This window comes from Corticium candelabrum, chromosome 7 (genome assembly GCF_963422355.1).
Source record: "Corticium candelabrum chromosome 7, ooCorCand1.1, whole genome shotgun sequence".
Classification (NCBI taxonomy): domain Eukaryota; kingdom Metazoa; phylum Porifera; class Homoscleromorpha; order Homosclerophorida; family Plakinidae; genus Corticium; species Corticium candelabrum.
In genome coordinates this window covers 4,164,488-4,176,933 of record NC_085091.1, presented here as the reverse complement: position 1 = coordinate 4,176,933, position 12,446 = coordinate 4,164,488, and the positions used below count along the sequence as shown (strand labels likewise).

Genomic DNA, 12,446 nt, shown 5'->3' with positions numbered 1-12,446 from the left:
GAGGCATCTATGCTCAAATTCAACTGACGACTGATGAACAGGGAGAACTTGAGAGGCTAATAGAAAGTGTCGAGTACACTTGTGGATCATCACTAGCAGTCGATGGTAACCCCCTCTACGGAAAGGTTTTTATGCAAACACGTTTGCACTGCTCAGACCACATTGAATTTGCTTACTACGCGTGTTCTTGCAAACAGCCGGATTTATGCTGCCATTGCGGAAGTGTAAATTGTATGCACGACCCTGATCTGTTGCAGAACTTTAAGGTAGTACTTCCTAAATGTGAGAACTGTAAAGAGAGGCTGACTCCAACACGTCAACCCAGGAAGAGGCACTGATGCTCGACAGTACACTATATCTGCATGGATATTCTACAGCATAGATGTTGATACAGTCAAATGTACTTGTCTCTTTGTGCACATTTTAATGTAAGTATTCTGAAATATGATGCTTTTGTCAGATATTTAATATTAAAATACGAGATTTTCAGTGTCTAACATGTTTCACAAAGGAAGGCTCTACTGTTGCAACAGACAGGTGGACATATATATTTATTAATTTTAATATTTAATAAATATATATTTAATGTATATATATTTTTTTTTTCTTCATAATCGAATAAAGATATAGTCCCACCACCTAAAGGTGAGCGCATAATACAACACATATAATACAAAACATATATATATATTAATATTAAAAAATATATATAATAATAAATATAATTATATACATATACAGACTTGGACAAAATTATAGGGACACCTGGCATTTTTGTGTAACTTTGGCACTGAATTTTTCTCTAGCAAAACCAAATGTTTTCGAATTTCTTTTTTCATGGATTGTGCCATTGTTAGTATGTAACATAGCTTGAGTTCAAGACTGCAGCTTTACTTACTACCTACTGCGCATCTAGTTTGCTTTGAAGAAGGAAGACGGCCATTCCTACTTTTCCTGTCTTTGTGCACGTTGATCGCTCTTGGATGCTCATTCTTGGCATACAATCTAAGAATGCTCTGTAGTAGAGAATGAAAGCAATTTTGTGGGTCCTCTTATCAACATTATGAAAAAAAGGCGAATCATCTGTTTTTGCGCATTGATTTCGCGCATGTCATCACAATTTGAATTGTTTTGCCATTTTAATCAATAAACAAACTTCAACGTATTCAAAAATCATGCGACACTAATTAATTACAAAGAAATCCTGCTACGACAAAAACTAATAAAGTTATAGCAACAAAAGAACATTGACATGCCACTTCCGGTCCACGTTTTACGTAGCAAAATTTCAAACTGCTACCGGCAAAATGTCAGCTGCACTAAAACCACTGCCCTTGAGACCACCAAACTTAGGCGATAAGTTAGCCTGAACGTTCAGCTGCACACAGTTGCAGAGTCTTGTTCCGTGTGATATTTCACGAGTTGAAGCGATGCCTCGAGGCAAACAGTTGAGTCCAAAAACGTGAGGGAAAATTGAAGCCCTTCACTCAGTTAGCCATTCTGTGCGTCAGATCACAGCTTTTGTCCGCCGCTCCAGGAATTCAGTTCATCAGTGCCTGCAACGGCTTTCCCATGGCAGCAGCGATTATGAAAACGACCTGGACGTGGGAAGGCAACGACAATCCGGGAAGATCACCGACTGAAGAGAATGGCACTGCAGAACCGCAGAGCACCATCACGACTGCTCTCGTATCAGCTGGCTAATGAAACCGGCAAACAGGTGTCAAGTAGAACAGTCCGTCGTCGTCTCAGTGAGACAGGAGTCAACGCTCGGAGGCCTAGAAAAAGCCACTGCTAACAGAAAGCCATTGGCGTTTGCGACTGGGATGGGCAACCACTCACACACAATGGACTTCGGATGACTGGAAATCTGTTCTTTTTACAGATGAGTCAAAAGTCAGCATAGGAAACGATGGTGCTCTGTACGTTTGGCGTCGCAAAGGTGAGAAATTTCTCCCTGAATGTTGTGTATTGTACGGTCCAGCACGCGGCTAGTGTGATGGTGTGGGGATCAATGTGTTGGCATGGTGTGGGGTCTCTGGTGAAACTGGAAGGTCGTATGGACAGCACGGCGTACCAACAGGTTCTGGAGGAGCATATGCTTACAGACACAGCGGCACTGATAGGAGACGGCTTTGCCTTCCAGCAGGACAATGCGCCAATCCACGCGTCTCCGTCAACAAGACAATGGCTACGCCAGCATGATGTCACACTGTTGGACTGGCCGCCAAAATCGCCAGATGCGAATCCAATCGAGAACTTGTGGCATGAACTCAAAACTGCTGCCAAACGTCGCAAACCGAGAACTGCAGCTGAGCTCTGGAATGCTCTACAAGAGGCGTGGCAGCAGATTCCAGCCACGCGTGTCCAGAACTTGGCAGAAAGTGTTCCGCGACGTCTGGACGCAATCAGGAGGGCGAGAGGCGGGAACACTCGGTACTGAGGAACTGGTGAAGGGCTTCAATTTTCCTTCGCGTTATTAAAAACGGCCTTTTTGTAAAAGCCACTAAACAAAATCAGAGAGAGTCTAACTTACGACGCTTACGCAGTCATGACGTCATACACTTTCAGGTCTTGTTTTCCGCAATGCGAAACATAAAGAAAACAATTTAGGGTCTACAGTATTCTCAAGAAACCTAACAATCAACGCAGTAACTATTAAGTTCTTAACAATATTGATAGTTGGTAAATTGTGACCTAATTATTGTGTTACTACATACCCACAGCGGGGTATCCCTATAATTTTGTCCAAGTCTGTATATATATATATATATATATTATTTAATATATATATATATATATATTAAATAATAATTTTATAATTAAATATTTAATATATATTAAAACTGACGTTTTCTTGACATTTTTTCCAATAAACTGGCATAGTAAGTCTGTGAAATCGTGGAAGCAAGACCAAAATAATAGAGCCAAAAAATATATTCCTGGCCGACCGGGTCTCTTTTTTCCGTCTTGCTGACCGGAAACAAGAAATATATTTGTTTCGGCCCTAGTACTATTACCATATGTACTGTAAGCACATTCATATGTTTGCCAAAAATGAGTAATGCCAACATACCTTATAGGATATCTGTGCTTCACTAGTACAGATGTAATGTACTAGTAGTACAAATGTCTTGAGCTGAGCTGGCTCCAGAGCCAAGAATTCGAACTTCCACACCACATGTTACTTACACAATCAAAAATGGGGAGGGGCTGGCTACGCGAGACTAACGTACTGCAGTAGTAGTAGTTTAGCATGTGCCAAATGATATGATATGCATCTGGTACATATTTAGTATGTGAAGGTTCCTGCAAACCACCTTACGCTGAAAATTAATGTACGTCGTAATAGCGGCAACCTAAGTTTGCCGAAAATTTAGATCGCCAAACATTTATGAAATTAGAGTATTAGTGTTATAGTCACAACCATTAACCTCACAAGACCGGAAGTTGGAGAACCATAATTTTGCAGTCACGTCAACTTCTAAATCTACAAGATTATGTAAACCCCTTTTACTTTGACTTATCTAGATTCTAAGAAAGTAGGAGTGATACTTGCTGAAAGCAACTGCAATGGGCCATATCAGCAACTCTACTACAACTACAATGTTTGGGTTGTGGTGGGACCAAGCATGCGTTTACCGTACATTTGCAAGAATCTGGTTGCCTTATTGACTGCATCATGGGAACCGCCTCGTCGACAAAGCCACTTGACAAGCATATTGACCAGCAGAACGTTTGAACAGTGCACATGCACTCACATACTCCACCACCTCATGGTGTCCTAAACACACAAGCGGTCATTCCAGTCACATTGTCAATGGCTGCAGCCGTGCCAGCTCTCTCCAGACAGCATTTATGGTTTGTTGCATGGCACGAATAAATCATGCCTGCCACAACAGCACTGTCAGTCAGTTGTCATTGAGCTGTTCGCAGTCCCTTGATAGCTATTTGCGTTTCATTCCATTTGATGTCCAAATGTCTCGAAAGCAACCCATTAAAGATGTGTTTGGCAAGAAATGTTGGGAAGCGCAATATCACAGAACTAGAGCAGTGGCTTGCCAAGCACACAATGATAGCAAAATGACCAGCGTCTACATCCTAGCAGAACCAAGAAAGGTAAATGCATATTTGGTCCCACCTCAACCCAAACATAGTTGCTGACTTAAATGGTAGAGTTGAGGATATGGCCATTACTAAATTCACTGGCTAAAAGTAAGCATTTTCATAATTGACATATTGTGGTATGCCACCTGCTAAGGCTAAATGCCACTTGTTGTTACTTGTTTCCCCATGACCTACTTACACCACTGTTGTGAATGATACTGAGAACAATACACATTATCTGGACATGCTGAATCACCAAATGTAGACAACATCTGGTCCTCAAATCATTGCAAGTAGGTTGTTATAGTTAATAACTGTAAGACTCATTTAGTGCATTAACAAGTTAGGTCATCAGGTCTACTTTCGAACTCAATTGCAATAGCATAGTCCTCAGACTGCTTTTCTCTCTGCCTCCCCCCCCACAACCCCCTCATGTGTAAAAAGCTGTCTGGCACCAAGGCTACTCTAGTCTAGAAGCGATTGTGTTGCTACAAACGTTTGTGTTGCTACAGCTTACACTTACTTTTCTATTTCTGATCAATGACTAACAAAATACAGCTCTTTCAAAGCCAAATTCACATAGCAAAGATCATTCAACTAAATTCAGTGATACATCTTGCCATGCCCCCTAAAAGTCAAATAACCAGGGAAAAATGATGCTTTATGTGCACATTAGAAATGGTATGCATGCATTTGGCTTGGTAAATATCATTCAACATGACAATCACATGAACAATGAATGAACGGTAAAAAGAGCTTTTCATATAGAGGAGCACAATTGTAGAACAATATGTCTTCTACTTTGTCAATCTACCTCATTGAATTTATGAAACTACTAGCCTACACCCAGTAAGTCCGAGCACACGTGGTAGGCAGTGGAATTTGATCCCACCCTGCATTGAGTCTACTTCCCGTCTATAGCATGACGGAATAAAGCCCACCCAAGTCCAGACCCCGAGAGAGGTCTCCAGTGAGTCGAGCGCAAGACAGTCGAAATCACACCCGTCCGGCAGCATCGGCAAGCAAATCTGTCCATCCATCCCGCTGCACTGCGTGCATACAGACGGAAAGGACATATGGAAGCGGCACTAGCGCAATCATATAGACCAGTTGCACTCACGTGAGCTAAACTGACTACCCCATGCGTGGAGGACAGCCAGGACATTTTCGATATGTTAGAGGCCTGTTTTTCTCAGTTATTGCGACAGATTGTTAGATTCCAACAACCAACATCACTACAATGCTAAACTTCAGTACGCTGAGGGTCAAGACCTTTACAAAATTTCCCTCAGCGAGTTGTCCGAGGACGTCCACAGTGACAACCTGCATCCACGCCGGATGAAGTTTTTTCTCTGAAAGCAAACTGCTTTGAAATCGAAATGCCTTATATTGTTGCCAGTTCCTCCTGAAGACAGTGCAACGGCTCTTTAGCCTGCGACAGTGTCAACATATTCACTACTAGGTCTGCATGCATGCTATCGCTCCCATGCACTACATTGTCATCAGTTTCAATGCCGTCTGTAATTTCGCTTGCACATGCAATGCAATCAAGTGGAAGAACGATTTCGTCGTCTTCTTCTAATCGCAGTCTCTTTGCATCTCTTTGCTGTACTCGTTTGTATCGTTCTGTCGTCAATGAATGCCTTGACAAATATCGCAGTTTTTAACTAGGAACCTAATGCAGATTCGTTTGGTCTTCCGTTGCAGAAGATTTTACGCTTACGAAGTGATTGGAACAAACGCGTGTGCACTTCAAACTGATCTGTTTCTGGTCTTTCTGTTAATAACAGTGATCCACGCCCCTCGTTGCTGTTCCGTCAGTTTCAAAATTTCTCGCCTTTGCCCGTCACAATCGCTGGCAAACAAACAAAACTAATGTCTCTGTCACAATCGGCACGGTTCCACAACAGCACAGCACAGAAGTTTTCATTGCGATACTAAAGCCCCGACTGTCCTCCAGCACGTGTGCATGTGAGTAGGTTCATGCCTACTGCAACCGGTCTATATAGATATATTTTATACTGTATAGTCATTTATTTTTAAAAATTTTAACAGACTCCTAGAAAGACCAGCCCTTGGCTAATAGGATATGGCCTGTATAAATCTATCTATCTATCTAATATATCAAACTGTAAGCGGAACATATGCAGCTAAAGAGGCACCAAAATCCCCATTCCCTCTGGAGAAACCCTGGTCTGTGTGTGTGTGTGTGTGTGTGTGTGTGTGTGTGTGTGTGTGTGTGTGTGTGTGTGTGTGTGTGTGTGTGTGTGTGCATATGTACCCATATGGGCGTGTGTATTCACAGATAATGTGCTTACCAACTGCACTTGATGCTTTTTCAAATTCTGTCAGTGCTGCACTAGAATTGGCAGTAAGGAAGTCAAGCTCAGCTGCTGAAAGCTAGCAAAAATAAACTGCAAATTTAGCAAAATAAGCTAATTAATGCAGTAAAATATTACAACCTTGTCTCCAAGTTTCCTAAGAGCCGTTAGGATTTCAACAGCTTGCTGTGTGTACATGCCTTCTGATATCCTACCCATCTTGTGATCACGTTGCAGCTACAATCACATAACGCTGTTACATCAAGGTTCTGCAACATTATTGAGATAAAGCATACAACCAGCAGATCGAAATAACTGTGTATAGAACTTGCTAAACTTGCTGTTATTGCCTGCGCATTACTTTCCTAGGTTATGACCTATTGAAGAGTTTCTGGGCAAACTGAAGACATGCCTAGCCATGGCCCCTATTTCAGATTATTGAAAATCAGACATTGAGCTTTGTGTTACACTTGTTAAGGCGTAGCGGGCTGCTACGCCTTCAGAACTGCCCACTGCGCTTTTCAACATACCCATTACGCCTTCAACATACCCGCTACACGTTCAGAGCTAACTGCTACGCCTACATACTGGCTATGCATGTAGTAGGTACTTTATGCCACACATGCAACCATGCACTACTTTCACATTCACGGCTTCCCTCTCCAGAAGTTATGACAAAGAGGAGGGACTATCTAGACAAGAATACAAAAATGTTCATGTAATAAATAAAAATACAAAGTAGGGATGGCTGCATACTTTAAGCTAGTGCTTGAAAAAATAGGGGTCGAAACTGTCGCAGACAAGACTTTCTGATCAAAATTGACGTCCATCTGGCTAATGTCTCTCAGGCTGACAGCATTTTGCGATTGGCCACCAGGCCATTGTCTTTCATTGCTCGCTACATGACACACCTCTCCTCACCAGTCATGTGACTTCTTCGATGGTCATATTTTGGCATAATCAGCCAGCCAGAGATTTAGTGCAAACAGAACTCCGTTAGTATACTGCTCCTTGCAAGTCATCAGTCGCTTCCACAAACAGTTATGAGCCTTCTGAACACCACGTACAATAGGATTACACGGGGTGTGGTTACCAGGGCAACAGAGCCAAACTTGGCTCCAGACATGGTTCCTTTGGCTCCAGAAGGCTCCAAGTTAACAATGAAACTAAAATATAATGTGTTCCTTTCCCCGGAGTCAATGCCATTGTCAGAGTCCGGACTCTGTGTCCCACCAGTACTGTACAGGAATTATGCTATCAATAGTCTGTCTATACGAGGCTACACGGATCTGCGGAAGACCAGAGCTGCATATACAGAGATGGCCCTGAGCTCCAGGTACAGGGCAGTAACACCCAAATTTGCCTCCAAATTCACCACTTGCAAAACCTTGGGATTAATTGTCGCTAAGAATTACGAATATACACGCTATTTCTTCTAAACGTGCTAACTGTAAAATGTATCTAAATTGTACATAGCGACTGTCGTTTCGCATGACCGCAAAGTCCATAAATAGTCTGTAGTCGTTGAAGTAAGGTATCAAGAACTATCGCATACAGGACATAATCACTCATGGTTACACAATGTAGATTCCTATATACCGTATTACCTCACTTTATGCTGCATGCCGGTATACGCGAGACTTACCAGAAATTGGTTGGAGAGAGTCTGGTACCTATACCGGCATGTCGGTATAAAGCGGGAGATGCCGGTGTAAGCGGGAATGCGCTGGGAACGCACTTCGTATCTGCTGACAGATGATGAAGACCATACAGGGCTGACAGATGATGAAAAGGACAGTGAAGAAGAGTGGGAAGAGGAAGATGACTGATTCTACAGAACACTATGCATGTTTCAATATAGCCTAGTATTGTTCTTCACATGATATTGTTACTGAACTAAGGCAGTTCTATTGCATCATTGAGACTGCTGCTTGTGTTTTGTTGCGAAAGCATGATTGCACACAGCAATTAAAGGTATGTAGACGTCTTTTACAAGAAAGCCTGTTTTTACCCCGTATACCGGCACCCTGGTAGATTTCAGCTTAAACCGGCATGCAGCATAAAGTGAGGTAATACGGTAATTGTCGCAAAGAATTACAAATATTCACGCTTTTTTCTTTCTAAATGTGCTACTTGTAAATTTATCTAAAATCGTACATACAGACTGTCGTTTCGCATGCCCGCAAAGTCCGTAAATGGACTGTAGTCGGCAAAGTACAGCATCGAAAGTTATCACATATGAGACATAATATCACTTATGGCTATGTAATGTTAGATTACCATATAAATATATTGTAAAACCAAGAAAGAGATAGACTTCGCAGTTAGCAGTTGCAGACAGGTAGGTTCTGTTGTTTAGTTCCAATAAAGACTAGGCAATTACAAACATGAACTACACTGTTCTGGGAAGAAACTCTTTCATGAACGCTTCGCCTATCTGAAGGCGGTTCGGTTCGTCCATTGTCTCTGGTTGCCATGTACGACATAAAGGAAATACTGCTCCATAATTAGGCACCACACAGGAGGTGTGGCACATTTCTGCAGCATGACAGTATGTCATCAGCTGGCCACATAGCCCCAGACCGGAAGTCAGATCAGTTCTATACTTTAGTTTTAGAGTCCGCTACTCGCAAAGTCTGGCGACTATTACAAAGTCCCATTTCTTATGACTAATAGCTGAAACTAGTATTGAAGCTGTTGCTTCCACAGCTATGAGCCTTCTGAACCCCACGCACAATAGAATTGTCGCAAAGAATTATGAATATACACAATTCTTTCTAAACGTCCCACCTGTAAAATTTATCTAAAATCGTACATAGGGACTGTCGCTTTGCGTGACCACAAAGTCCTTAATTAAATAGCCTGTAGTCGTCAAAGTACAGTATCAGAACTTATTGCATTCAGGACATACAATCACGGCTATGTACTATTAGATTCTCGTATAATTATTGTAAGCCAAGAAAGTGATGGATTTCGCCTTAGACAGGTAAGTTTTGTTGTTTATTTCTGACAAGACCTAGCAATCGCAAACATGAATTACACTGTTCTGGGACGTCTCTCAAAAAAGTTCCACGCATCCGATTGGTTGTTCGTCCATTGCATTTGGTTGCCACGTACAACATAAAAAAATGCTGCTCCATAATTGAGTCCCACAAAGAAGGCATGGCACATTCCTGCAGCATGACACTCACAGACAAACTTAGATTGTCGGCAGACCGAGAGTCGATTCAGGCCTATACTTTCAGCATAAGCTACTCGTCAAGTCTCATGACTTTTCCAAAGTCCCGTTTCTTAATTAAGGTTCATAGCTGAAATTAATTATTATTCCAAAATCTCCCTGTGAACATACAAAACTGACAACCATACAGTGCTCCACGCATATCTGACCATAAATTTCAAGTGCCCTACAGCAGAATTCCGAGGTCCTATGGTAATGCCGCACCAAGACCCAGTGTTCCTGATGTGAGATCTCTTCAGTAATCTAATTATAGGCTTATAGAATGTTCTGGGAAAAAAGGTAGAACTGCAGTCTGTTGATTGGCCAGGCTGATGAATAGGCATGGCTAATTGCTGATTGTTTGACATAACCGACTTGTTCTCAAGAACGTTTGCATGTTGATTGTAACCACACAACAGTGGGCATTTACGAGTTAGGGCTTATCCCGTAAGACTTGCACGGGAAAAGTATTCAAGAATCAAAGACAGGCTCTATCTGAGTGAAAATGAAGACAGAGTAGTGGCTTTGCCAACCAGCAATAGGATCCGTTCTTGTGGACGTCAAGACATCTGTCATTCTCTGTTCTTCTGCTGAAGATCCTGTGGAAATTTCTGCGACCTGTATGGCTTTTACTGAAAGGATCTAATCCCGACGTCGACAAGAAATTCGATGAGCTGTTGCACGACTGGCCTGCTACTATTCCTCGTTGTGATCAGATGACAAGGTCTAGATATGAAGAATTTATTGTTTTACTGCTGTTCTTGTAATATGTGTTGAGTGAGCTAAGTAATTTTACACATTACATGAAGATTCTGTTGTAATAATTATTTTATTAGCAATAGGGTATAGCAATTAGAACAACTTTATTATGTCATAGCTCTGTATTGATAGTGCAGGATGTAATGACTCGTGGTTGACTGGACATCCACAAAAAGTTATCGAACATCCTGATTTAGCTTGCAGCAGTGGCACATTAATTTAAGAAAGTCTTTTGAAAATTGCCTGGATGCGTTTTTGCCCAAACGTCTAAACAACGTACTTGTTTATAAGTTCATTGTTGAGCGTTGCTGTTCAATGGACAAACATGACCATAAAGAACACCCTACCCGGAGACCCTTTCAACCAATATCTGCAAAGCAGAAACATTATTCTAAAATCACCTCGATGATTTAAGACAACAATATAACAAAGCTTTGAACTAAATCTGGAGTTGTGCGTCTTTCTGAAAGCGAGAAACACGACAAAATGTTGACAAAGTCGTAATCACAGTTTACCAAAACAGAGTCCCCTACGAAGATCCTTTTCAAACAAGAAATTGAATATGAAACAGATATATCATCTCTTCATTGCCTCAGACTTCCACTGCAATCGTGAACGCCAATTTGAATTACGCGAGTTTGACTTTTGGAACCCCGGATGTAACATATGCGTGAAGGCACCATGTACAGTATAAATTAGCAGCCATGAAGACAACAGACACAAACAAAACAAGCAAACAACCACAACACGTACGAAGCTAAGAAGATCCGAAGGTTAATTCAGTTTGCAGCATCACATCAAGAAACGTCTTACATCAACCAGTCTTTGTCTCAACTGTCCAGGCTGTTTCTTTGCAAACATCCGAATCACCTCCGGCGTGTGAAACGCCTGACTTATAGCTGCCTGAATAGCCTTTACCCAACACAAAATACACACTCTACCAAGCTAGAAACATCTCCAAACTACTTATCTTTCCTCACCAGCTGCATACGACTTAGTTCGTCGACCAGAGTGACGTTTCCCGCTGCCAAGTGCGACAGTGACTCGTTGAACTCTTTCAGCTGCTCGAGTGTCTCAGACTTTGTCTCCTCGTATTCTTCACCGTCCATTTCGTCCCTGTATTTTAGCAATAACGTCAAAGTTGAAGTAGGAAGCATAATTGGGGGTCTCTTGAAAGTAATTGAATAATTACTTTGCTTCATCCAAATCTGAAAGCTGGGCGACAAGACGGTCTAACTGTTCTTCCAAATTGTGTTTCAATTTTTCCGTTTCGCTTTTCCCTCTGGTGGCCATTGCGTCACGTGAAGAATGACAACATCACGTGAACACTTAATTTAATTAATTAGCCTCGAAGTCCCAGACCGTCTCCTAAAACCGCGTACCGTTTCGGAGACGGTCTGGAACTTCGAGGCTAGTCTGTAGCGTGCTAGCGCTACAATTTGTAGTGCTGAGATATTTTAGCTCATCATCCCGTTCTCCGCATGGGCAGATTAGATATAGCTGTTGGTTAATTAATTTATCATTGTATGCATTCATAAAGTATATCTCATTCACAGAATTAGCAGCCACAGACAGAATTCTCATAGCTAATTAATTTAACGTTGTTGTATAGAAATTTAGGTCGTTGCATGAGTATCCCGTTCTGACAATTTATCATTATTAACCGTGAAATCGAAAAAATTAATTAGCAGGCTGGACAGAATTCTCATGAAGAATTTCGTTCAGAGTTATATCTCGTTCAATGACATGAGAATCGAGTATCCCAATGTATGCAAATTTATTTGTTAAATATCCCGTTCTAATTTATCATGAAGTGTATATCTGTAACCGAGTGTCCCGTTTCAAAGAATCCCGTTGATTGGATTATTGATTGTTAGTTAATATCCCGTTGAAGACAAAGAAAATGTAACCGAGGGTCCCGTTGTAACTAGCCTCGCCCCAGACGCAGTGTGGATTGCAACCCCAGACGGAGAGTGGATTGCAACCCCAGACGCAGTATGGATTGCAGCCCCGGATGTAGTGGTGATGGAAGCTCATCTGGG

The 12,446-nt window shown here is 41.7% G+C and overlaps 1 protein-coding gene across 1 annotated transcript; it reads right to left on the bottom strand.

Annotated features, from left to right (window-relative positions):
* Nucleotides 1-608: 608 nt before the first annotated feature.
* Nucleotides 609-11,740, bottom strand: LOC134181707 (protein LZIC-like). Its single transcript, XM_062648975.1, has 7 exons — nucleotides 11,597-11,740; nucleotides 11,385-11,520; nucleotides 11,218-11,316; nucleotides 6,570-6,665; nucleotides 6,345-6,507; nucleotides 3,077-3,098; nucleotides 609-639 (listed from the first exon to the last, which is right to left on the bottom strand). Exons 1-7 carry the CDS (start codon nucleotides 11,695-11,697, stop codon nucleotides 609-611), a joined length of 648 nt encoding a protein of 215 aa, XP_062504959.1. The 5' UTR covers nucleotides 11,698-11,740.
* Nucleotides 11,741-12,446: the final 706 nt, after the last annotated feature.

Bases quoted from the DNA above. Each gene is read 5' to 3' on its own strand.
- LOC134181707 (XM_062648975.1), bottom strand. From the start codon at position 11,697: ATGGCCACCAGAGGGAAAAGCGAAACGGAAAAATTGAAACACAATTTG. The intron at 11,521-11,596 runs GTAATTATTCAA...GCTAAAATACAG, and splicing joins TCAGATTTGGATGAAGCAAA to GGACGAAATGGACGGTGAAG. The intron at 11,317-11,384 runs GTGAGGAAAGAT...TGTTGGGTAAAG, and splicing joins AACTAAGTCGTATGCAGCTG to GCTATTCAGGCAGCTATAAG.